Source organism: Pleurodeles waltl, chromosome 3_1 (genome assembly GCF_031143425.1).
Source record: "Pleurodeles waltl isolate 20211129_DDA chromosome 3_1, aPleWal1.hap1.20221129, whole genome shotgun sequence".
NCBI classification, from domain to species: Eukaryota; Metazoa; Chordata; class Amphibia; order Caudata; family Salamandridae; genus Pleurodeles; species Pleurodeles waltl.
In genome coordinates this window covers 1,317,475,234-1,317,501,722 of record NC_090440.1, presented here as the reverse complement: position 1 = coordinate 1,317,501,722, position 26,489 = coordinate 1,317,475,234, and the positions used below count along the sequence as shown (strand labels likewise).

At 42.4% G+C, this 26,489-nt stretch overlaps 1 protein-coding gene across 3 annotated transcripts in view; it reads right to left on the bottom strand.

Moving 5' to 3' along the window:
* HSPBAP1 (HSPB1 associated protein 1) overlaps window positions 1-26,489 on the bottom strand; it is an 832,376-nt gene that overhangs the window by 488,201 nt on the left and 317,686 nt on the right. For all 3 annotated transcript variants that reach the window (XM_069224670.1, XM_069224671.1, XM_069224672.1), the window contains one exon: window positions 17,442-17,630. In XM_069224670.1, the coding sequence (XP_069080771.1) occupies window positions 17,442-17,630 (189 nt within the window). The remainder of the gene's footprint in view (window positions 1-17,441; window positions 17,631-26,489) is intronic.

The window sequence follows — 26,489 nt, the reverse complement described above, 5'->3', positions numbered from 1 at the left end:
AGACACGGCACTCTGTGAAACAGGTGTCGGAATACAGATTCCCCTGGGACATTTTGGATTGACTGCTCCCAGATCTAGGTTCGCACACAAAGGTATTCAGGTCGTGGGGGGGAGTGATCTATGCAGGCTACCAAGGAGAAATCAAAAGTATTCTCCTTATTAGTGGAGACACTGACATAATAATACAATCTGGAGACAGAATTGCGCAGATTGTAATTATCCAAGTGTATGGAGGAATAGTAAAAAAAAAAAGGGGACTGCTCCAGCCCTTCTTACAGTGCGTGGGGAAGGGAGGTTTTGGCTCAACTGACAAAAGCCCTGGTGCTGAAGTGTAGGTAGGATCCCCAAATGATCCTCCATAACCAGCAGAAATCATAGCAAAATGCATTGATAATGTTTTATTGATCATGAAACCAGGGGAGGACAGATGGGAATATGCACCAGCTGATAAATGTTATTTGCGAGAATTATCATACTTGTCTCTTTAACAGATCATACTAGGGGATGTCTGTGTGTTAGCTGTGCTACGTGATCTCCCTTTGGGCGTGTGCGTTTGGGAAGGACCAAAAGCACCCTGGTCCAAAATGATTGACCGACCACGCCGATCAACACCTTTACTGCACCTGACTGAAAATGTTTAGATTCATTTGGCAGGAGTCATTCTCAATAGGTCGGACTTTTGCATGGCTGCCAATCAAAGTACTGTGGATGTCATCTCCACCTGTTTGGTGGCAATTCCTACTTCTGCAAACGTTTTATCAACATATGTATATGTTATCCCATTTAAGTCTCTATGAATATTGTAGATTTTGCCAAGAGGTAACGGAAGAAAAATGGGACAATTTGACCCAGGTGATAACTTACAATATTACCACAGGCGATGTCTGCTATAAACTGATGTGTTGTTCTTACAAAATCGTAAGATGTACTCAAATGCACCTAGAAGCAACAACGGGGTCTCCTCAAGAGATATTTTGGGAACAAAGTGTCAGCTTAGAAGTTATAAACAGAGTAAAATTATGAACACAGCCTGTCCTGTCTCCACGTTTTGAATGCTACTAGTCACATCAAGCATGTCAAACCACCAGTGGGATGGTTGCTCTCTTGTGGAAATTCACTTTTACATACATTCCTGCTAATATAACTGTGTACCGTGTACCTTTACACTATTAGGACTCATGATGTTTCCATTTCATTCTGTACATACTCGTTATCCAAGGTAAACGGTTCAATTATGCGAAGACTAACTCTGAAATTCAACTATTATCTAAATAAATCAGAATATAAAAGTCTAAGCCTTTCTATAGTACGAGTTCCCGGATAAGCTGTTTATAATATTAAAGTTATTAACAAGTTAGCACGTTTAATGGATAAGAATATCAATTATACCTCCATCGCTTTAGCTGAATTATTGCTACATATAAGAGGTACTAGAAAAGATGCATTGCAAAACAGGGCCACTATTGACTATTTACTGTTAAAGCACGATCATGGTTCCTCAGAATTTGAAGGCCTGTGTTGTTTTAAACTATCAGCCCACTCTAAATCCATTCAGTCCCAGATTGACACTTTACATGAATTGGTGAAAGGAGTAAAACAAGATGTGGACAAAGGGCGGTGGGACTGGTTATTTAGTTGGTTGCCCGATTTTGGGCAATTACGCAATATTTTAGGCGGAATACTTGTAGTGATTTGTATGATAATAATGCTATGTTGTTGTGTACAATGCGTACCTAATCTACTTACAATGTTTAAACCAAAAAGGGTTAATTTTAGACCAGTATGTTATGAGAGTCACTGGCCAAAGGTTGGAGTGTGATCCTATCTGTATTTAACTAAATACTCCATCTAGACTACTGATTCCATTTTGTGCTTAGATTAGCTTCAAATGCAGTCACATTGGTGGCACATTTATTTTTTCACGCACAGCTTGCAAACACAATATGGGGGATGAAACCATGATAAGACTGCAAGGCTGAGAATGTTTATGGTAGAGAAGGGCACAGCTTGGTCTCGGAAATACACCTTGGGGTTTGGCCAGTCTCTAGCGTATTTTTTCAACACTGACCTAGTACGGCCAGAGATGAATTTCACAACTTATTCAGCAGGAGGGTAGTTTCTAGAACCTTCCCCTTATGTTTTTTTAAAAGTATATAAGGTGGGGAAGCTTGACACTAAGAGAGAAGAAACTCAGCTCTGAGGGTGGACGCATTGCTCAGAGTAATCCTATTGGGGTTGTTCTCTTTTGTCTCGGTTATCACAGGTTCAACAGCTTGACGTTAGCAGACAAAGGATGATGTTTGATTCAAGCCCTATGGTGATACATTTTTAATTCTAAATATCTAGCTTTACTGTGTGTGTGCATAAATATACGTAGTCACTATATTTATATTCATTGTTGATGTACTGCGTTTTCTTTGATTATAATTATTCCACTGCTGTGATTATTTTAAAAGTTGACGTGTGTTGCTGCATTCACATTAAGTGCTCACACAATTATCTTTGTGTAACCTAGGAAGTGCCTTAATAAATTCATTTCTCAGACAAAGAGTGCTACATTCTTTGCATTCCTTGTGATTTGTTACCTCTGTCAGAAGCAAAGCAGAACAGGGACTTCTGTTGGGAGTTCAGTAAGCTTGCTTCGCAGAGTGAAACTTGTCAGTCAGTTTGCAGTGGTCTGTATGTAGCAATGAAAGATCTGTCATCACATTATCGATCTTGCTTTCTAGGGATGCACAAGTATTCTCCAGTGAGGCCCCAATTCTTTCAACAGCATCTAAGATGGTGTCCAACTTGTCTGCGATAGACAAGAGAGTGCCTGGGGTGTCCAATATGTCAGGGCCACTAGCTGACTGGTCTGTGGCAGCAGATGGGCGTGAAGATGTGCTGTGGGAACCGGAACTTAGGTGACCCATGATGGGTTGTTGTGCGCACGTATTCTAGGGGAATGGTACCAGTTCAAATTGCAAGGGGCCCGCTTGGCAACATCTACCAATCCCTGTGGGCACAGCAGAACGAGCAGCCCCATGTGTTGAAGAATGGCCAAGTGGTATCAGGCTACTGAAATGATGTCGGTGCTGGGAGCAATGAGGAGGGCAAGGAAGCGGGCACAGACAGGTGTGCAGTCTGGTGGATAGGCGGCCAGATAGAATTTGTTAAGTCTGGAGGCATCGAGCCTGTGTCGATGTACCACAATAAATGTGCGGTTATGGCAAGTCAAGACTTCCACTGTATATCAGCAGGCAAAAAGCCTGCTTGATTTCGCTGTAGAATGCAGGGTGGTGCAGGAGCACGAGCAGCCCAGTGCAGCTTTGCATCTGTAGCTTATTTTAAATCATAGTAAAGGTGTAAGAGGAAATGTGAGGCAAGGGATCAGAGTCATAAATACTAACAATGTAACCTATGTGCCAAATAAAAGGAGCAACTGTGTTGGCAATTCATGTTCAGGTGGGCGGGCGGGGGGGGGAGAAAGCAATCAGGAAAGACTCCAAAGGACACATCACTCTTCGGTCGGCTCAGTAGGGGCCACTCTTATAGGTATTTCCCAGGTGTACAGGGTCAGCATATAAGTGATGGGGGCCGCGTGGGGAGTGTATGGCAAATCAGTTTTCTCCTGACTCTGAACTCACCCGAAGGAGCAGCATTGTGTCACTGGTGCAGCCCCACATAATTAGTTCCTACGTGCCTGCGCAGTCATCCCCAGAACTTCAGCATTGGTTTTTTATGTGGTTTCAGGGGAGGAGGGGGAGAGGAAGGTGGGGTGTGGGTTACAGAAGAGCAGCTTAGCCAATAGCACCCCCGACTGGTAGGCCTGCAATTCAGGGACGGGAGATCAAGTCTTGACAGGTAGCAGGACAGGCAGCCGGCCTCACCAGTCCTGCGATCAGCCCTGGACCAGAGAGGCTCTGTCAGACCAAGAAGGGTCAATTTGCTTGGCAGGGGAACAGCGCTCTGCAGCAGTACCCATGTGCGAGTTGTGTCTATGTTGTCAGAACCCCCACCAGCAACAGATCTTCCTGGGATCTCTCAGGGTTGCTCAATTTGGGGCAGGAGCTCAGCACTTTTCACCGCCCATTGCCAGGTCGGGGACTCCCTGACACAGGCAGCAGAAAGGTAGGCAACGCGCCGAGGTGCAATTTGCTGGTGGCGTATCAGGGCCTCTGCTGCAGGATCTGCGCTACGCAGGGCCTTCACCCTGATGTCAGACCTCACGAGGTGGTGGTGTCTTCCCTTGTCTCTGGCTGCTGCTGCGTTGTGTGAGAAGGGAACAGACGGTTCAATCGATAACAGATGGGGCAGAGAAGGGGATGAGTAAAATGTTATGTTCCGACAGCAGGCAAATGGCAGGATATTAGTCAGATACGCGGGGTTGCTCAGCAGAGCCTCTTCAAAGTGTGTCCGCCATCTTGGTTACAAAAGCCACGCCTCCTCACAATGACAATCCTATATAGGGTGAATGTAAAAAAAAGCACATCTGAGCAGATCTCCTCTCTCTCCACAACGTATGACTGTTTAGCCTCACAAGCCCTCTAATAAAGTGTAAATACAACCCCAGGTAGGTGACCTGGATTTTGATATCTGGATTCCTTTACCCTTCCTTTTGGAGTATCCCTCCACTTTCCCCTCAGTGTTTCACGAAGGCACGCCCGCCACTAGAGGATTCTCTGGCGATCGCTTGATGGCCGATGATGACGCATCACACCCAGTGGGTGTGTGAGGCTATTCCATATATTTAACAATATACCTTTAGGTCCGGCCCAAAGGAATTAGAATTTTGAAAACATCCTGGACTGAGTAGTTACCCAGAAAGTGGGACACGTGGCTCTCACATGCAAGAACCTATTAAGGGCATGGTTGTTTTTTGTGTGCTGTGACTTTTTAAGGGAGAGTGCAAATGTGTACCCCGGTAATTACTCTCTCCTTCCCCCATCACTCTAGTGCAAAGGGCATTGTATGCTGCTGCTCAGGAACATAAACAAAGAAAAAACTCAGAATGTCATCTTACTGAAAACCATAAACCGCATTCACATATCTCAGACTTCTTCATCACACTGCTAAGCTATGTGTCTCATAGTACAAATACTGCACCACAACAGCCGTCAAGTACGACATGAAAACCTGTACTACCTAGGATGAAAAAAACACCAATAACCTTCCCACAACACCCCCTCACAGTGCACTGCAGCACTCCACATATAGGTAGTAAGCAATATAAAAATATTAAAATACAATAGAATACAGTAACCTCCTTAGTTACAGTCTGGTCACTAACCAATATGCTATGCCAAACAGGTAAATCAGTCATGATGCCCAATGTAAAAAATAATAAGGTGCTGTGGAATTGTAAAATACTCCAGAAACTGCTTTACAAACATTTAAATAAGTATTAAGATAAAGCCTAAATGGCAACAGAGAACTATATAAAGCACTAACTATACATGAATAATACATGATATTGTAGTGTAGTTGCATTTATATAGTGCTTCAAATCTCCGAAGAGGCACTAGGGCACATTTGTTGATGGGTTGCATGCTACTCAGTGGGGTTGCTTGGATGGATGACTGATTCTCACATGTTGTATATATATGACCTGTTCTATTCTCTAGTGTGATTACCACAGTTGTACTTTATTGTGATTTTGTTGCGTCTTGACATGTAATGAAACGTAAAAAGTACGAGTTAGGATGCTTGGCTTACAAACATGCCAATGTACAGCTTGGCAAAACATATATATATATATATATGGGATTTTTTTTTTTAATCTTATTAGAGGCCACACATACTGTGTCACTGCCTGACCTGTAGCTGCGCATGGATCAGAGTAAAAGAAAGGGAGGGATTGCTGAGCATGTGATTGTTCCCTGCCAACCTAGGAATGATTTATTTCAGATTCTGGTGGCTATGATCTTGAGTCTCTCTCGTCCATTACCTACCAGTGGGTCAGTCCACTTGCTAGATGACTCTCTTTCTAGGTTTGAAAGGAAGCATTGGCTTAGTGAACTATAGGTGGCCTTGGATGTTTTTGGTCTTCACCAGAGGACAGCTTCAAGGTATTAACACTGCAAAGGAGAAGGCAGTTCCACCAACTCAATTCTGTGGCGGGCGTTATAATCACCTTGGAGTACAAGTTATAGTTACTTGAGGTAAGTATAACTGGTAAATTTCTGTGGGGTTTTATAGATTAAAATGTTACGTTGTTACTGAATATTTGACCCAACTACAATGTTCTTTAACCTTTGGTTTTTTTCAGTAAATATATATTAAGTATTACAGAGTGGGGGTAGCCACTCAAAGTATAGTTAAGATTCATAAGTATAGCAATTCCTCAGAACTTTGCTCACTATTAAATTTGACGGATCTCCATGAAACTTTCCAGAGCTATAGCTTTTTCAACATTGGTGGAGATTGGAACGATTTGCGGTGATTGGTCAAGGGGCTGAAAAAATAAAAGGAGGCTCCCCAAACAGATTTTTCACAATGCATTTTTTATAGATTTTGCAAAAAAAACGGCTTAACAGATTTCCTTTGTAATTGGCAGGATTAAACATTAAGGTGTGCAGATGATTCTTTTGTGTACTACAGTTAAGTAGAGTAAGAATTACTTTAAGTTATAAGGCATTTTAACTTAGTGATATCTGTTGTCCCTGTAGTTTTGCCAAATTTTGCGTAACTACTGCTGTACATAGTGATGACAAGGGAACATGTAATTGCCTAACGACTGCCTTTATAAAAATTACAGGCAGCCATGTTGTTTTAGGTACACTTTGGGTGTGTTATGCAGTAAGAATTAGGTTTTATAGTTCCCCGTACCTTGTAACAGTGTATTAAAATGATAATAGGTAGGAAAAATTATATCCAAGTTTCTATATATTTTGGGAAAGATATACAAGGTACCAATGGTACGTCAGAGAAAGTACTGTAGTACATTAAATAAAAAAAATAAAAAAAAACTGTTCTTCACTATATTTCACAAATATACCATACTAAAGTATATTTTCAATTTTTTACATATATTTAATTCTTTAAAAAAACAGAGTCCTGTGGTAGTATGTACAAATTACCACCTTACCTAAAAAACAAAATGGTTCTCCCTAAAGTGCTGTAAAAATATATAGAAAAATTTAAGTACATGAAGTGGTAATAGACAGGGAACAATAATATCCTACTACTTGCCTGTAACTAAGGCTCCATCCCAGAACACAGCGAAAGTGTACTAAAAACTCCATGGCTGCCTTTCACATTTTCTCATAGGTATTTACCACGGTATCCCACAAAGATACCACTGTATACTACAGCACAGCATATAACCACTCCACTGTACCCTATTTCACTCTAAGCCACTCCATTCAATGACACTCCAATCAGTGCTACTCCATTGTATGCCCCTCCAAACTGCGACACTACCTTCTATGCTAATCCACTCTATCCCACTTTACTCTACACCATCCACTGTACATTATTCCACTTTATGTCACTCCACTCTCTGCCACACCACTGTATGACACTTGGCTGTACACCACTCCACTCTACACCACCACACTCCACAGTACTACATTCTACATTGTTCCACTGTACGACACTTCACTCTACACTAAAACACTATATGGCACTCCAGTCTATACCACTTCACTGTCCATCACTACACCCAGTGTTATTCCAGTCTACTGCACTCCACTGTAAGCCGTTACACTAGGCTACACCACTACAGTCTACCCCACTACACTCTATCCTGTGCCATACTACAACACTCCACTCCTCTCTATGGTATCCAACTCTATACCACTCCACTGAAAGCTATTCCACTCTTTGCCACTTAATTATATGTTATTTCACTGTATGCAACTATACTGTACAACACTCAAATATATGCTATTCGACTCTATGCCACTCTACCCTACTCCACTGTATGCCACTCCATGCTATTTGACTGTATGCCTCTCCACTATAAGCTATTCCAATGTATGCCACTGCACTGTACTGTACTGTACTGTATGCTTTTTCACTGTAGGGTACTCCACACTAGGCAACTGGAGTGTATATATATATATATATATAAGAGAGAGAGAGAGATTTTATGTTAGTAATTGTAACCCCCCTCTTTGTTTTTTAAATGATTTTACATTTTTACTTTATTGGCGGAAACCCCTCAACCCTGATTTTTTATATTATTTTATTCCCCATTTTTTAACCTTAATAACTTATACCTCTACCCACCCTAAACCCTACAAAATCTCCCTACCACCATATACCCCTGCCGACCTGTAAACCCTAAAATAGCCTTACCATCCTTTACCTCTAGCCAACCCTGAACCCTAGAAAATCCTTTTACCACCCTGTACCACTACCCACACGTAAACCCTAAAATGGCCTTAACGTTCTATACCCCTACTCAATCCTAAAATAGCCTTACCATCCTATACCCCTACGCAATACTAAACTCTGAAAATACAGTTGCCATCCAATACCCCTACCCACCCCTAAACTCTAAAAAATAAATAAAAACAAAATTATCATCCTATACTGCCACCCACCCTAAACCCTAAAAATACCCTTACTACCCTATACCTCTACCCAACCCTAACCCCTAAAAATACCCTTCCTACCTTTACTCACTGCTAACCCCTACAAATGCCCTAACCAACCTATACCCCTACCCTCCCATGACCTTACAAATACCCTTACCACCCAATACCCCTACCCAACCCTAAAAATGCCCTTACCACCCCTACCCACCCCTAAACCCTAAAAATGCTCTTACTGCCCTATACCCCTACTCACCTCTAAACCCTAAAAATACCATTAACACTCTATACTCCCATCCACCCTTAAAATGTAAAAATACACTTACCTCCCTATATTCCTACCCACCTCTAAACCCTAATTTATACATGTGTGTATATATATATATATATATATATATATATATATATATATATATATATATATATATATACACACACACACACATATATATATACACACAGACACATATATATATATATTTTTTTTTTTTCACTAAAAAAAAACAAAGGTTACAGGAATGTTATAGTTAGGTTTAGATTTTACATGCACCAAACCAAAGAAATTCAGCTGTTGGAGTTCTCTGAAGTAACTATAACTTGTGCTCTGAGGTAACTATAATTTGCGTCCTCACCATGTACAGTTTTCGCACCAGTAATTTTACTGCAAATGTTACAGTGATATTATCAGTGATGTCATGGAAGATGGCATGAGTGATGTGATGTCTGAGGTAATAAGAAGTGAATGGGGTGGGGGTGAGTTATAGTTACCTTAGGGCACAAGGTATAGTTACTTGAAATAATTCAAACTATAACAGCTGAATTTCTATGGCTTTATGCGTGTAAAATATAAACCTAACTGTAACGTCCCTGAAAATCTTTGATTTTTTTAGTGAATTTCTAAGTTTTTGTAATCTATTTCCTAACTATAACATCCCTGAAACCTTTGTTTTTTTTAGTGAATTTCTAGGATATTTTTAGCGTTTAGTAAGACCCCCACCGCAATGCACGGTGGTGATGGATTGGACACAGGGCCTGCCCTGGCACTGGACTGCCCCCTCCCCCACCCCCAAGATTGCAGCTCCTACCCCGCCTCCTCCTTGCCAACCCGTTGTCCAAGTCCATACCCCTGCTCCCTCATTACAGTCCTATGTGGCCACTATTCTGCCACTGCCTTTCCCGCCTGCACTGAACAGCTAGCCTCCTGACCCATCCATCCCCTCCCCACCCTCTGTTGTCCAAGTCCATGCACCAGCCCCCTCCCTCCTGCCCTGCATAGTCTGATGGCCTGCCACTGCCCTGCATTTAGCTTGATATCCCTGCCCACTCCTCCTACCCTCCGTTGACCAATTCTATGCCCCATCATTGCACTCCTGCTTAGCCTCTGTGCATAGCTTGCTGCCCCCACCCTCCTTCCTCCTACCCTCCGATGTCTGTGTGCATGCCCCTGCTCCCTCCTTATTGTCTACTATCTTCCATGGATCTGCCACTGCCCCTCACCTACCCCGAATGCTCTGTTGAGCTGCCACTGCCCCTCCCACCTCCCTAGTGTGGTCAGATGGTTGCCGCCTGTCCCTACCACCTCCATCCTGCTTGTCCATGTTCCATGCTCCCATCCCCTCCCTCCTGACCACTGTGATCCATTTTGCTGCCACTCCCTTATGCCCTCCATGTGCTGCTGTGCTGTAACTGCTCTTTTGCCTGCCCTGCGTGATTTGTTGTGAAGCCCCTTTCCCCGCCCTTTCTTGTTGATGTCCATCCCCCGCTACCCCTTTCTGCCCTCCATGGTCCCTGGTGCATTCCCTTGCACACTCCCTCTGCCCGCCATGCCTGTTGTGCTGCCACAACCTTCTGGTTTGCCATGCATGGGTATTCTGTGCTGCCATAGCCCCCTCTCACCTGCCCTGTGTGGTCAGCTTGCTGCCCCTGGCCTCCTCCTACCTTCCCTCCATTGTCTATGTGTATGGCATTATTGTCTCACTGTTGCCCTCCATGGTGTGTTGTGCTTCAGTGCCCATCACGCCTGCCCTCCATGGTTAGCTTGCTGTTCTTGCCTTGCACCCTTCCCTCCTGCCCTCTGTTTTCCATGTGTAGGCCCCATGCACTATCTCCTGCCTTGTCTGGTCTATTGTCATGCCCCTGCACCTTCTCTCCTGCCCTTCATGGGCTGTTATGCTGCAACTTTCCCTCTGTCTGTCTGGTATGGTCAGCTTGCCGCCATTGTCTGTTTTCCCTCTGCTCTTTGTTGTCCATGTGCACTGCCCTGTCCCCTATCTATTGTTTTCCATGATCTGTTGTGCTGCACTGCCGTCCCGCTTACCTTGTGTGGTGTATTGTGCTGCTGCAACCCTTGCCCTGTAAGGTCAGTTTGGTTCCCCTGCCCACCTAGCTCCTGCTCTCCGTTATCCCAGTCCATGTCCCTACCCCATTCCTCCTGCCCTCCGTGATCCAATGTACCAAACTTGCCAACATTTTGAACTTGGTAAGAAAGAGGTTTTGAAAAAATAAAACTGGGGAATTGATTTTCTCCATTCATTTACAATGAAGAAGATGAGATTTCAGGCAGGAGAAGCACTACTTTGTAGACGTGTTAGCAACACAACAAGCCACAGTAGGACAAGCTGTATTAAGAACATTATTTCAGACAACTTCAACTCCTACAGGCTAAACATCCGCTTTTTGGGGAGATTACTGCTTTGTTGTCTATGCACAGCATGTGTATCTGCAGCTACACATGCCACCAAATGGAAAATGTCACTTACCCAGTGTACATCTGTTTGTGGCATGAGACGCTGCAGATTCACATGCACCCTCCCACCTCCCCGGTAGCCGTTTTTAGTTGCATAAAAAGTGTAAATACGTAAATAAATATTATTTTAATACACATTAGGTACATATATTACTACTCCATTGCATGGGCACCTCTAGTATACTCACAACTCCTACCTCACCCTCTGTGGGGAAAACAATCTAAGATGGAGTCGACGCCCATGCGCAGTGGAGCCGAAAGGGAGGGGTCACTCGGTCCCGTGACTCGAAAAGACTTCTTCGAAGAAAAACAACTTGTAACACTCCGAGCCCAACATTAGATGGCAGGATAATGCACAGCATGTGAATCTGCAGCGTCTCATGCCACGAACAGATGTACACTGGGTAAGTGACATTTTTCATATATATGAGAGAGAGAGATATGAATATTTTGCCACTCCACCATGTACTGTGTTCTCACAAATCATGTCATCTGAGATGTAAGTATTTTTATCAATGCTACAATTTCACATGGTACAAGTGATGTAATTTACAAGGTTATATTACGTCACTTATGCCGTAGGTTCTGAAGAGTTCTTGAGGATTCTCTGACATGCTGCAAATCATTCTACTGTTCCCTGCTTGCCTGCACACAGGATGATTAGCCAGTCGCTGATGTGCACCATCATGCTGGAGTTCTGCCAGAGCCGGCATTAGTTGGAGCAGTAGAGGGGGTGTTGCTGTGTCGACGGCCCTCTGAGGTGGCTTTCTTCATGTGATGTGGGCTTCTTTTTATGCCCAAATCAGTTGTATTAAGCTACAAAGTAGTGCTTCGTAAATGTATGAGGCGTAGACCAGGTGGCTGCCTTACAAATTACTGTCATTGGTATATTCCCAAGAAACGCCATTGTGGTGCCTTTCTTTCTAGTGGAATGTGCTCTTGGTGTAATAGGTAATTCTCTTTTTGCTTTAATGTAGCAAGTTTGAATGCATTTAACTATCCATCTGGCAATGCCTTATTTGGATATAGGTTAAGCCACAAACAATTGTTTTGTTTTATGAAATTGTTTCGTTCTGTCATTGTAATACATTAGTGCTCTTTTTATGTCTAATGTATGCAAGGCCCTTTCAGCTACTGAGTCTGGTTGTGGAAAGAAGACAGGGAGTTCCACAGTTTGGTTTAAATGGAATGGTGATATGACCTTTGGTAAGAACTTTGGATTTGTACGGAGAACCACTTTATGTTTATGTATTTGTATAAAGGGTTCTTGAATAGTAAATGCTTGTATTTCACTCACTCTTCTAAGTGATGTGATAGCTATTAGAAAGGCTACTTTCCAAGTCAGATATTGGATTTGACAAGAATGCATGGGTTCGAATGGTGGGCCCATGAGTCGTGTTAGTACAATATTAAGGTTCCACGAAGGTACTGGTGGTGTCCTTGGGGGTATGATTCTTTTTAGTCCCTCCATAAATGCTTTAATGACTGGGATTCTAAAAAGTGATGTTGTATGTGTAATCTGCAGATAGGCAGATATTGCATTGAGATGGATTTTAATGGAAGAGAATGCTAGATTAGACTTTTGTAAGTGTAATAAATAGCTTACAATGTCCTTTGTGGAGGCATGTAGTGGTTGAATTTGATTAGTGTGGCAGTAGCAAACAAATCTTTTCGATTTGTTTGCGTAACAATGTCTTGTTGTATGTTTTCTCGCTTGTTTAATGACCTCCATACACTCTTGTGTAAGATTTAAATGTCCGAATTCTAAGACTTCAGGAGCCAGATTGCTAGATTGAGCGATGCTGGATTCGGGTGTCTGATCTGTTGTTTGTTTGGTAGTTTGATGTGGGGTACTACTGATAAGTCCAACAGTGTTGTGTACCATGGTTGGCGAGCCCAGGTTGGTGCTATGAGTATTAGTTTGAGTTTGTTTTTACTTAGTTTGTTGACCAGATAAGGAATGAGTGGGAGAGGGGGAAAAGCGTAAGCAAATATCCCTGACCAGCTGATTCATAGAGCATTGCCCTTGGACTGAGGGTGTGGGTACCTGGACGCAAAGTTTTGGCATTTTGCGTTGTCTTTTGTTCCGAATAGGTCTATGGTTGGTGTTCCCCAGCAGTGGAAGTGATCCTGTAGGATCTGGGGATGTATTTCCCATTCGTGAGTTTGTTGGTGATCTCGACTGAGATTGTCGGCTAACTGATTCTGAATGCCTGGTGTGTATTGTGCTAGTAGGCGAATGTGGTTGTGAATTGCCCAATGCCAAATCCTTTGTGCTAAGAGACACAGTTGTGACGAGTGTCCCCCCCTTGTTTGTTGAGATAGTACATTGTTGTCATGTTATCTGTCTTGACAAGAATGTGTTTGTGGGCTACTAGTGGTTGAAACGCTTTTAATGCTAGAAATACCGCTAGCAGTTCCAAGTGATTTATGTGAAGTAGTTTTTGTTGATTGTCCCATTGACCCTGTATGCTGTGATTGTTGAGGTGTGCTCCCCACCCAACCATGAAAGCATCTGTTGTGATAATAGCTTGAGGCACTGGGTCTTGGTATGGAAACTAGAACCAGGAAACAGTAAAAGTAAGGGGAATGGCGATAGTCAAGAAACACATTTATTTTTCTAGAACACTAGGAAAATCTAATCAGCACCAGGTAAATTCAGTGGTATCTGGGTATGTCACAGCAATTGGAGGCAGTGAAGGCACTTAAAAGCAATCTTCTTGTTTATCAAAGTTTCCACTGGAACTGAAGAATGCTTTTTCAAATTATGAAAAGTGCTATCAAGATGCCATCTACTGTTGTTGCGACATTCTTAAATACCGCTACTTCAAATGCTGAACATGAAGGAGAAACCACTCTACATGCAAGGATATAAAGAATCAAATCTAGGATGGCAAACTCGTTTGTAAAAAAAAGATGGCGGGCCAACAGTAATTGTCATATTGATTAGAAAAGAATGCAGACAACAAAGAAGGAAAACACTAGAAAAGAATGGGTGCCAGACGTTACCTTTCCCCACTGCCTGATAAAAGACACAACAAAGAAAATAAGGAGTTTATATTAGATTATGAAGGAATTTGTTATCTGGCATAAGCAGATCGTTCTGAAAATACTGTTTGCTTAGAGCGAGTAGTATGAATAGAAAGGCAGAAACAATATTGGTTCTATTTCAGAGAGTCTGGAATACCCTACTATGGCTGTGATTACTAGACTGAAATTGATATTGATTTTATGTTTTGCCTAATATCCTTAACTAGACAATGAATTGATTAATGGTAAGTAGCACTCTACATGCTAGTGCAAAGTTAGTGGTCAGTTCATTGTTCTTTGTGCATGCTAAAGGAAAACATTCCATGCATTTACTCTAGTTTCTTTGTGGTGCATTAGTAACTTAGATGTGATCCTTAGAAGAGACTATGTGAGAAGCAATGTTTGAAGGAATTAATACATTTTGTTATGGTTTCCAAAGAAGAGCCTAATGCAGACAGATTTAGAGTTGTCTATACACAAATGATGCATGCAGAAGGTAGAATGGAAGCCGAGGTGTACTAAAAATGAATAAGGGAGGAAAAAGTACAAGTTTAATTCAAGGTCAAATTTTCATGCAGAATTAGCAATATCATTCAGTCTGTGGATGGAAACCAGTGGAAATAATCAGTTTTAAATTCGGACTTTAGGAATGTTACTCACGGTCGAAAGGCTGCAGGTTGTTACCGAGATGGATTCAAGGATAGATAGGCCAGATAGTCGTAGAACAAAGTCCTGGCAAAGTCATAGGAAAGTTCTGAGTGGGAGAAATTCAAACTTTGCACCCAGGGAAGGACCCTCACCAGCCAGATACTTGCTTTGTCTTCTCCTGGTGAAGATCTCTACTTTCAAACTTAAAAACTTTTTGGGAAGTCAAACTTCTTTCAGCTGGGCAAACAACCCATTTGAATCTAATTGTCAATGCAAAGTTGGCAGCAGTCTGGTGGTAACCTCTGGTCCTTTTCGGGAGAATCCTTGTAAAAGGTTTTATGTTCCAGCTATTATGTTAGGCAATAAAAGTAAACCTGGACACTTATCCAATGACCCCAAGAGCTTAGGGACCTGGGGGGAATACATCAGCAGGGTCCAGGGCAAATCCAGTTGCAACTTGTCTACTGGGCTCTTCAGGAAGGTGAACTTCTTGCAGCTTTTTGTAACCACGTAGTTTAACAGGTGGCTAGCCAACTAACCCTTGGATTCCACTTTTCTGCCCCAAGCTCAAATGGGAGCAGGTCCAGCCTCCTTGGGCATCTCTCTCCACAGCTTACACTAGGTGCAGCCTCTTAGTCAGGATTCAGCACGCAAAGTAGTTCTACTGTCTTTCTCTCCTCTAGCAGTGTTCAGAAAAGGGTATCCAGAGGTGTCACTTTTATGCCTAGCACTAGCCTGTGAGTGGTGGTGACTCCCTAGCCAATAGGGTAAAAGTTCCCAGGGGCCACCCAACCCACTATAAAAAAATGTCCTGGGGCTGGGGGTTTGACCCTTAACAATCTACCAGTGGTCTGCCAAACTCCAACATGGCAGAATCTTTCTTCCCTTTGTCAGTGCTCTGGGCACACCCATGAAACCAGTTTTGGGCAGGTTTTCTAATTCAATGGGACTAGTACCACTCTGGCTACTGCACCACTAACATGCGTAGGTCTAGATGTGAGTTACAACTGCATTAGCATGTGACAGGGGCTGGCCCCTTTGAAGCTCGTACAGTTATTAGCCACATCGCTCAGGCCATCCTGTCAGGATAAGTCACAGCTCCTCGCAGCCAGGGCCCTTTTGTTCCCTTTCTGAAAAACAATTCACACCTCCCAGCAGCAGGTTGCCAGGGGACATTTGGTTATTAACTATGCACGGACTACTAAAGGCTTTTGGCGAGGAAAATGCCAACTTTCTAAATGTGGCATTTTCAGAATAGAAATTTGAAATCTGACTTTACTATCAGATTGGTAATTCCTAATAATCTAAATCCTTGAATCATGGTTCTACATAGTCCCAAACCAAAGTTATAGATTGAAAGGTGTTCTAATGTAATCCAATGCTCTTCTATGGGAGAGACAGCTATGCTGAAGTGAAAAACTACTTTGGAGATTTTTTCTGACAGTACATGTACCGATGTCCTACTCTTTAAATATCATGCACACTGCACTATAACCATTTAGGATCTACTTTAGGGGTGATATATCCGCATTAAAAAGAATGGTTTAGGCCTGTCAAAAGGTTTATTTTGCCAAGTCAAAGTTATAATTTTAAAACTGCACACTCAGGCTTGGGGAGGCATGCCAGAGGACATGTTTTGCTTCGTCACTTTAGTAGTGGTACAATAGGTGCTGCAGTTCACTAGTGACATTTAACTTACAGGTCCCGGTAACAGAGTACCATGTACCAGGGATTTAGAGGTAATTGAAATACACCAAGCAGGGATTAGCCAATTCTACATGTGTTTATGCTCAGAGCACATACACTGAGTGCTGGATGGAAGCGCCCCAGCGTTTAAAAAAAACAATACACCAGCAGCATTAGTCCAAATATTGGGGGGGGGGGGGGTTTGAATATGCAAAAAAGTTGCCATCCCCTACATCCTCATAAAATCTAGTACCCCAGAGTTTAGAATTTATTGGGGGAGATAAATAGCACCTAAAACATTTCTACCCAACAGAGCAAAACTGGAGTAGTATGGGATTTCAGTACATAAATGGGTTTGACCTAGCATTTACTGGACCTTTTTAGAATTAGATTCTGGCAGATTAGACATACTGAGGTATAATCCGGGATGCTGACTTTAGTGCACCATGTAATTAGCAGATGTGACAAACTCTACCACCTCTGACTGCGATCCCGGCACAATCATGTGTTTGCTCAGGGATGGTAAAAAAAAAACTACAGCACTCGTAATTGAGGACAAAGAATTGAGGTAAAACGGTTTGTATGGGGGGAGGGGCTTGACAAACGTTTACAATTGTACAGACTGATCAAAAGAGGAAGACCAGATCATAGCCACAAAATTCTTTAAAAATGAAACTTCAGAAATCTAACTGATTTGAAATTACAAAAGTTTAATATTGATTGTTGGCTTAAGAGCATGAAGTCAGATATGTTCTGTATCTATATTTTACTGATAACGTAAATTAAAATACATTTTAAGGACACTCTACCTGTGTCTGCCTTCTTCTTGCCCATCCGGAAACGTATCTTTTTTCCTATCAATTTTTCAGATAGATATTTAGCATTCCAGTGTCGCGCGGGCCAATCATAGACCATGTTACTGAAAACAGCAGGGCGATCTAGAGACATCACAATGTTGTTGGCCTCTTCTGGTGTAAATGGCTTGGCCATCTTACCTACTGAAAAATAAAATAAATAGAACAACTTGTTAACATTCCACTTTAGTATACCGTCTCAGATTCAGGATTAAGAGATGTTTGCTTGCCATTTTGTAAGCATTTCATTTATTAAGCAATTGTACTCTGTACGCAGAAAACATCGAGTACTACAAAACAGGAGCATAGATACAATAGGCAAGAGAAAACAAAGCATTAGTCCTACTCACACGAAAAACTATATTAAACACGTTAAAACTTCAAGTCGTTCATTGCAGGACCACTTACGAACATATACGGGAGGGGAAACAAGTACACCTAATCCATTCATAAAACACACCATTTGTCTGTAATTTCTTTCTCTCAAAGAAATCCAGCACTAGAGCCAGGGATCAGTCGTATGGCATCACAAGCCAGGTGATAATTAGGGAACGAGACAAGGCTAGACTTTTAGAAACTGAAGAAGACAAACAAGTATCCACCAGAGTTCAAAGTCCAATAAGACGTGTTATTAGTCCCCATATAGCACCTATGACTGCCCAAATAGGACAGGGCTGCATTCCTCTAGGTGAAAACCGAGACCTCCCTCTCAGTCGATACTCTTAGCTCATCGGTAATGAAAGGTAGCTAGTACCTCGTGTACATTAAAGAACTTTCTCGGCTGTTGAAGAGTCTTCTACTTCACGAGTGCTGCGAACATTAAGTATTAAAAAGGGTAGGTCTCATGTGTTGGGCTTCTTATTTCTTGTTGCCCTTCTCAGAATAACCTTTCACTGGGCGACTTCTTGAGGGAGGGTGAAATTCTATTCGGGCAGAAACCATAATCCTCCTCAGGGTGAGGCACAAGCAAACCCCCAATTAACCTTTGCTCAACCCCTCTGGTAGCTTGGTACAGAGCTGTCTGGCTTAACTTAGAGGCATTGTGTAAAGTATTCATGCAGCAATTCAAACAATAATAAAGTTAAAACACAACACAAGAAAAATCCTACAGCAATTTACAAAAATAGAGAAAATTTAATAGAATTTGAGATGTGCAATTTAAAAGATATAGGTGAAAATTGTGCAAAAAAAAGCCCAAAGCGCCACCTGCAGCTAACTGGTTGTGTGAGACCGGAAAAAAGTCACAAGTTCAGGCCAACCGCGACAAAGCACTGGTCAGATACAGGGACCTAGATAGTCCTGCAGAAATGTTAACTTCTCTGTCCTGCATAGAGAGTCCCATTCATGGTTAAGGCCTGCGAGGAGTAGGGAAGCATTCTGGGCGTCTGTCAATGTAGCACAAAGAGCAAGTCTGGCGTAGCAGACAGTCATTGCTGTAGCTTAAAGATCCTGTTGTCATTGCAAATGGTTGGGCCATAGCTTTGCGGTGGAGCTCCCCATGAGTGGTCAATGCTGTAGCGCGAATGGTCGGACTGGCCAAACTTCATGTTGATGGGCAGTGCGAGCGACAAGGTTTTGTCCCCAATGGGCCTGTTTGCGGTCATGAAGAGCCCAAAAACGTCCCTTCAGTTCCACTGAGGCCACACCATTGATCCAGGACCAGAGGGGCACCACTTTGGGGGTCAGGAGCTTGCTCCAGCTGAATCTGGGTGCTGGTTTAGGTGGTTGGGAGCCTCTTATGTCCCTGTGGCACAGAGCAGGAGGCTAGCACACTAACCCTTTGAGTCACTCTGGGAATGCTGAGTTCAGATGCAGGTCCAATCCCTCTGTCTTAGGCAGAGGGACAGCAGGACAGCAATCCAGCAGGGCAGCAGACAAGCAAGGCAGTAGTCCATCAGGGTAGCAGTCCAGCAGAGTGGCAATCCTTTCAGGAGCACAGCAGTCCATCCTTATTCATGACAGGGTCTCCAAAGGTCTAAAAGTATACTGAACAGTTGATGTCTCAGGTCCACTATTTATACCAGGTGCCTCCTTTTAAGTGAGAGAAGCTTCTAGAGGTCTCCTCTGCCCTGGCTACACAGACTATCTACAGGGGGCATGTAGCCCTTTTCTGTGGAGGCAGGACACAGCCTATCCAACTGTAATTAGGGCTGTGCCCTGCTACGCCCTTCTGTCCTATAAGTGATGGCCCATCCACGCATACATGGGTTCTCTAGTGTGTGTGGCTGTCTAAGAGGAATGCACAAAGCCACACTGCCAGCTACACCCAGTCATGTGATCCAGTAACAGACTGTAGGCACTAAATGGCTACATAAGGAAAATGTCATCTTTCTAAAAGTGGCATTTTCACAGGTGTAATTTAAAATCTGACTTTACCACAAAACAGGATTGTTCATTACAACGCCAAAGATATCAAATATGAAATGGTTACCTATTCCCATTTGGATGTTATAGCTTATAAAATGTAATAGAGTAACTCCAGTGTTATCCTATGGGAGAGGTAGGCATTGCAGTACTGAAAAATGAATGAAAACATTTTTTCTCAAGCAGGACATGTACAACATTTGCATGTCCAACTGTTTAGAGTCACTGGGTTGTCCAGGACCTACTTAGGGTTAACATATGTATTAAAAAGGAAGGTTTGGGCTGGGCAAAAGGTTTATTTTGCAAGGCCGATATGGCAGTTGAAACTGCACACACAGGCTGCAATGGCAGACCTGAGACATTATAGGGCTACTTAAGAGGGTGATACAGTCAGTGCTCCAAGCCCACTAGTAGTATTTAATTTACAGGCCCTGGGCAAGGTAGTGCCACTTCCAAGCCCCACATTAGTGAGGATGACAAGGCAAAGCCTCTTCCTAGAAAAAATTCTATTGGCTGTGATCCTAGTCAGTCACTCATCAGCCAACTACCCTCTGGGCTGCAGGTCTTTCACAATTTTCCAATTTCTCTAGCTGGCTCTACAGAGAAGATTTAGACCACAAGGTACTGGATAGAAAATGGATTTACTACTACACCAATTCTTGTTGTTGAATAACAAATGATTCCACTAGCTTAGTCTTCTGTTCTACTACCTAAGATGAAGTAGCAAACACAGAAACACCTCTGTTATGCCAGCGCTACAAATCTTGCTCCAAAGCTATCAATATTCTTGTCCAAGTATTTCAGAGAAGCCATTAATGTTTTTTAATGGGTGCATCCACAAGGTCACCATTAGTTAAAAGTCGACTGTCACCTCCTTCTTTGGGAGGTGGGAGACATGGCAGGAAGAACTCACCAGCAAGAGGCACCCTGAGATTTGTTGGCTGGTGTCATTGTTGTCCCTGGGGGTCATTTAGTGTGTGGTTTAGCCATGGTGCACTCTGCCCTCTACCCGCTACACAAATTTTCCATAAATATTCCTTCAATCAAACAGCACACGTGGCCGGATAGTCGAAGTTCAAGGTGTCGCACATGCGCAAATAGGTTGGTGGGGAGGTTCCTCCCCTGAGAGAAGCAAGGGACTGATGCTAAGCCCGTGTCTACAACACACACATGGTCCCAATTGTGCACCAGGTTACACTAACTAAATAATCTCTGATTCAGTCAGGAGCATGTCTTCACGGTGTCCAGTAACTATATGTCTGCAAGCTCACTGAATTAGGTAAGGAACTGCTCCATCTGTCATAGCTGTTATCTTGAATTCATTGAGACAGATGGAGAACACCTTTCAAGGAGACATTTCAGCGATAGGAGCTCAGTCATATATCTAATCATACCAACACCGCCTTCCTTTCCCATCCAGGTACACAGCTACAGGAGAAGGAACCCCATCCCAGAATGACTGAAAATCAGACAGAAGGACAACACCACACATAGCTGCAGAGAAGATGTCTGCTTTACTACTTGCTTGGCCACACCATCTACACAGTGTTAATATAGCCATTCCCACATCTGGCAACAATGTCCCAGCGCAAAATCAACAAAACTTATCGCAAACTCCATATATCCTTAGGTGCCATCCTACATAGTGAACATACTAGGAATCTTAACAATAACAACTGGATTAATTGCTTATCACAGAACTTGCACATAAAACGACACATTGGTTTTCAATAATTTAATAGATTCCAGTGGTTTAAACATTTGAGGCCCAACATCATACCCTACATGTATGAAAGTAATTCTGGTGTCACAGTAAAAGTAGATTCTGAATATGATTGCATAGACTAATCTATTGTTAGCTATGTAAGACAGCATGAAAATCTTCCATAGCAATTTGGTTTATGAATCCACTCAATTGTTAGCTTTTTACTTTATATGTAATTTTTTTTAGAAAATACAAATAAATACTCAGATTGTAATACTAAAAAGGAATAAATTGCACAAAGAGACTCTAAGAGTGCTGTAGTGGATACAAAAATGAGTTAAAGTGGCTCACTTTGGTCACAATCTAATAAGTACCGTCTCTTTCTGTAAGGCAGCAATAAAGTGCCCAAAATACGTCTGCCCACGGTGTATCATACTGTAACAAAAATAGTTCTAAAATTGAAGTTTTTCATTCATTTCGAGTACATGATCTACTACTCAAATGCTCAACACATCTCAGAAATGTAACCTCCTTGACGTATGCCAGTCCGGGCTTCTGGCCAAGCGTGCAGACTTCTTTTCATGAGGGGCACACTTTATAGGTACGATTTGACTAAAGTCAGGATTTGTAAAATGGAGCTAGCTCAGAGTTGTTGAATCAATGTAAATTGGAACTTAAACGTAACAGGGTGCATCGGGTAAAAGGAATCGTAGTGGCCCATGCTTTTGTTCATTTGTATAACCCAATTCCTGCAACAGTGTTTCATCACACTGGTATTAAGAAATGTAAGTAGAGGATGTAAAGATGGGCAAGGGAGGGGACACCAGCATTACTGGAATACAAAATAATCTCAGGTGATGGGCCCAGGCGAGTGAAAGTGTGTGGTTGGGGTATACCATCAGCAGCAATTAGTAATATATTAATACTACATTATTTATAAGGCCACTCAGTTTTTATTGATTCTTACAGAAAAATACAGACAAAAAAACATTAATTTTCCTGCCTGTATTTGTGTTTAAATATAGATCGCGAGGGAACATACGTTTTCTGTTGGAGCCCCTCAGTACTGTCAATCATGAGTGCTAGGTTACCAGCTTGGCAGATTGACAACAAGAGGAGGTTAACAACATCAAACGATTTCATAATGAAGCTTACATAACTGAAGCAGTACAACTGCATATATTGCTGTACAATGCTAATGGTTTCAGATTACTTTATTGCACTTGATATGGCTAAAACCAACTGGACATTCAAAGTTTCAAACACGAGGAGACATTCATAAATGTAGACATATACCCATTCCAAATTCATTCTATACACTAAGCACAAAATAAATATGGATACATCCAGATCCAATTAGCTTAGCAAAAAATAAATCTGGATAAATACAGACGGAAATTTCAAAAACAAATCCCATAAAACTTGATTCCGGATTTCCATTTATTCTGAATTTTACATATAATTACAGAAGGAAAAATATTATTTGAGTCTGTATTTATGTTTAAATACAGATGCATGCAGAAGAACACGTTGAGCAGGCCTTTCACTGTCTCCATGTGGATTCAGTATTTTAACTCTCTATTGCAAGAGCTGTACAGGAGTGTTAAGAAAGAGCGTGAATTAGGTACAATTTAGAATGAAAGAATGTCTTTTCAGCCTTCTGGCATCACCTCAAGGGAAGGCGCACCATGGCAGCCTCATTAACCCCTATGCAATGATGGATAGGTGTAGCCTGTGGGGTGGAAAGACCTGTATGCTAGAAATACCCTCTTTAATTCTAATTTGGAAAAAATAAAACAAAGTTCAAAAGGATTGCGGTGAACCTGGAAATGAAACACCATAGCAATCAAACGGACAGGCTTAATGTGCCGCACATGCAGTAAAACAAATAGCTCCATTAGCTTAAAACAGTAAAAGGAAATGATCAAGAGAAACAAGGATGTATACATGCCACTCTGCAAGCAAAAAGTATGTTTACACGACTGACCCATTGTGGTTCAGAAAGCAGCCATTTGCAAGTCGCTATGAGAAAACAGAAAATATAGCTATTGAATATCTATCCTTAAGCGTTATTATTATATGTAACGTGGTATATTTTTTGAATGGTAGCGTACATTTGCCAGAACGTAAAACATGAAAAAATACCAGCTGCAAGGTTCCCTACCCCTTCACATGGCAAAGTAAATAAATGCTGATAAAGGAGAAAAATATGGATATTGGTGGATATATAACAAACAATAAATGCCATAAAACCAGGAACCTTTATTATTAACTAACCTGGGTCCCAAAAAAGAATATTGGCGTCCATGGATGAGGCGGTTATGGTTATTAGAGATGGTTATGGAAGGAGAATTTTACTACCCCTGGCCAGGCAGTGGTAGGTCAAAAGAGGATTATGAAGACTTATATCATGTCTATCAAGAAAAGTATGTACATTTGTGAGACAGAAGTCTACTGCCATCATGAGAGGATAATTAATATACGATTCGGAACCAAGCTAAATTGCAGTTGTGGCCCGCGAAGTGGCACGCAGAGGAGGGGTTGAATAAACATTAAATCATTTAAATAAAAAAAACACTTACCTGAACGCCGCACGCCGCTCTGCTCCTACGTCTCCTCTGCTTCTTCGCTGCAGGCACAATCTCCCAGCCTGCCCTGCAGCTGCTCGGAGCAGCGTCATAATTGGCTGGAAGCGCTCCCAGGCAGACTTGGAGCCTGTGCATGCTCTCTACAGCCCGGCAACTGTGTAGCTGGACTGGAGAGAGCCTCCTGCACATGCTGAAATGGGCGGCCAAACACACATGCGCTTTACTGCTTGTCAACCCAGAGGTCCCACAGTTCATTATCGTTTTCTTGTAAAGGTTTTGCAACTGCCGCTGCTGGCAGGGGGCAACGCTTCTCCGCCCTAATGGAGGAGCCGCCCCTGCTAAATTGTCATTCAAGGGCCAAACATAACCACCAAACAACCAAACCCAGGAGAACTTAGTTACAGTGGATTAAGAAGTGGATAGATGCTAAAGAATAGGTCGGCTGACACTTCTGAGGCTCTCTCAGTCACCAAAAACAAATAGGCACAGACAGAACTAGGGTAGCAGAGCCTTACTTGCCGTGCAGTGTTTTGCATCATTATCGGGAAAGACAGGCTTGGGAACGGAGGCTGGACTGATTAGACTTGGCTGTGAATATGGTTTCGGTATTTCAATTTTCTCTTTTTGTTTTATGATTAGACACATCAGGAAGAAGTCCAGAGGTAGGCCATTAGGATCTATTGTTGCAAGTTACAATGTTATGCCACAATGGTACGTTGGACGAAAAGGTTTTTGGGTTAGGTGAATAGATAGTTTTAGAGCACTGATATTGGAATGGCTACAAGACCTCCTTGTCCTTTGAGAGCCCTTTAATGGTATGAAAGCCTTGTCTGGAAATGTTAAATTATACAGGATTCATAATGCAGACTACTATTCGTTTTGCGTATATTTTGGTTTATTTCCAGGTTTAGAATACACTATGATTCATAGATGTCTTTCATCTTCTTTTGTCTCTTCTTCCTTCTAGGTGCTGGGAAGTCGGGACCACTGGGATGGAGGGCGCCTCTCGAAAAAAGTAGAACCGATACCGGTAAGTGTTCACTTTAATAAGATTTGCAAGTAGTTGCAAATGGTGTGAGTGTGGAAATCAACACCCATTGCTTAATTTCTTATGAGCCTGTCCCTTTACCAAGTGAGTCCGACAGCCGTATGTGCATGATGTTGTGAGTTCAGAGACTTTCTTTTGCCATCCAGTACATCCAGTTCCTTGCGCTGGATTAATTCAGATATTTAACATGGGGGGGGGGAATTAAAAACAAAAACAAAAAAGGGAAAAAACAGAGAAAACCCCCCCACAGAATATTCGTTCCAGTAATTAGTTTAGGGACTCCGCAACCTTGCACTGCTTTTGGAATCAAACCTCCCCCTTTGTGAAATCATGGCTACTAACGAGAACCACTAATGCCCAGTTCCATCTCGCCTCCTGTATTGGTTTAGGAAGCGAGTCCGTACAAGAGAGCATCACTCCTTCAGGAGCAAGCCTGGGCGTTTCGCTGTGCCAGTGGCCGCCTGGCTTCTCTCCGGCTTTCTATTCTCTCGTGACTGGTACTCCTGGGACTCTGTCTCCCAGGCGTGCTTCAGTCCCTCGTGGCTCCTCAGGGGTTTCTTTCCATTTCCTGAATGATCCTACTGGGATTCAGTCCCTCAGGCATGCTTCACCTCCTTGTGGCTCCCTGACGGCTTCTAGATCACTGTGCTGGTCTCCTTCCGCTCTTCTCCTCACACCTCTGCATTGCCCCCTTATCTGATTTAAAGGAACTGTGTCCCAAATACTATCTCTCAACTTCCTCCCAGTCCCAATCATATATATTGCTAGACTCATCCCATTCGAGGGAACTTCCTTTTGTCCCTTTTTCATTTGCCTGACCTTGCAATGGAGACTGTGAATAAAGAATAGAAGCTGGGAACTCCATTGATATGCCACAGGGTTTCATCCAAGGATCGAACTCTCCGTCAACCTGAGAGGAAACAACTCACAACTAGTCACTTGCAATAGGTGACTGTGAAAAGAAGCTTGCTGTCATTGCTTCCTGACTAGGTCTATTCATTTAAAAAAAATTTTTTTTACTGGTTTTTATTTTAGAACATACATCAGTGACAGCTGTGAGTTGAGACGCAGGTACATAGGATGACAAATCACAATGCGACAAGGTTTGAATACATAGATCAGAGCATTTAGCACGTGCAGAGGGGTTAACATACTGGAAGTACGGATTTGCTTTCCAATTACAACCGTGTACACCAGTAAGTGGGGACAGCTCAACAAACAGTTGTCAATATAAGGTGTCACAGTATGTTGAAGAAAATAAAGATACATCTTTCCGTTAAGGTAATAAGTCCAACTTG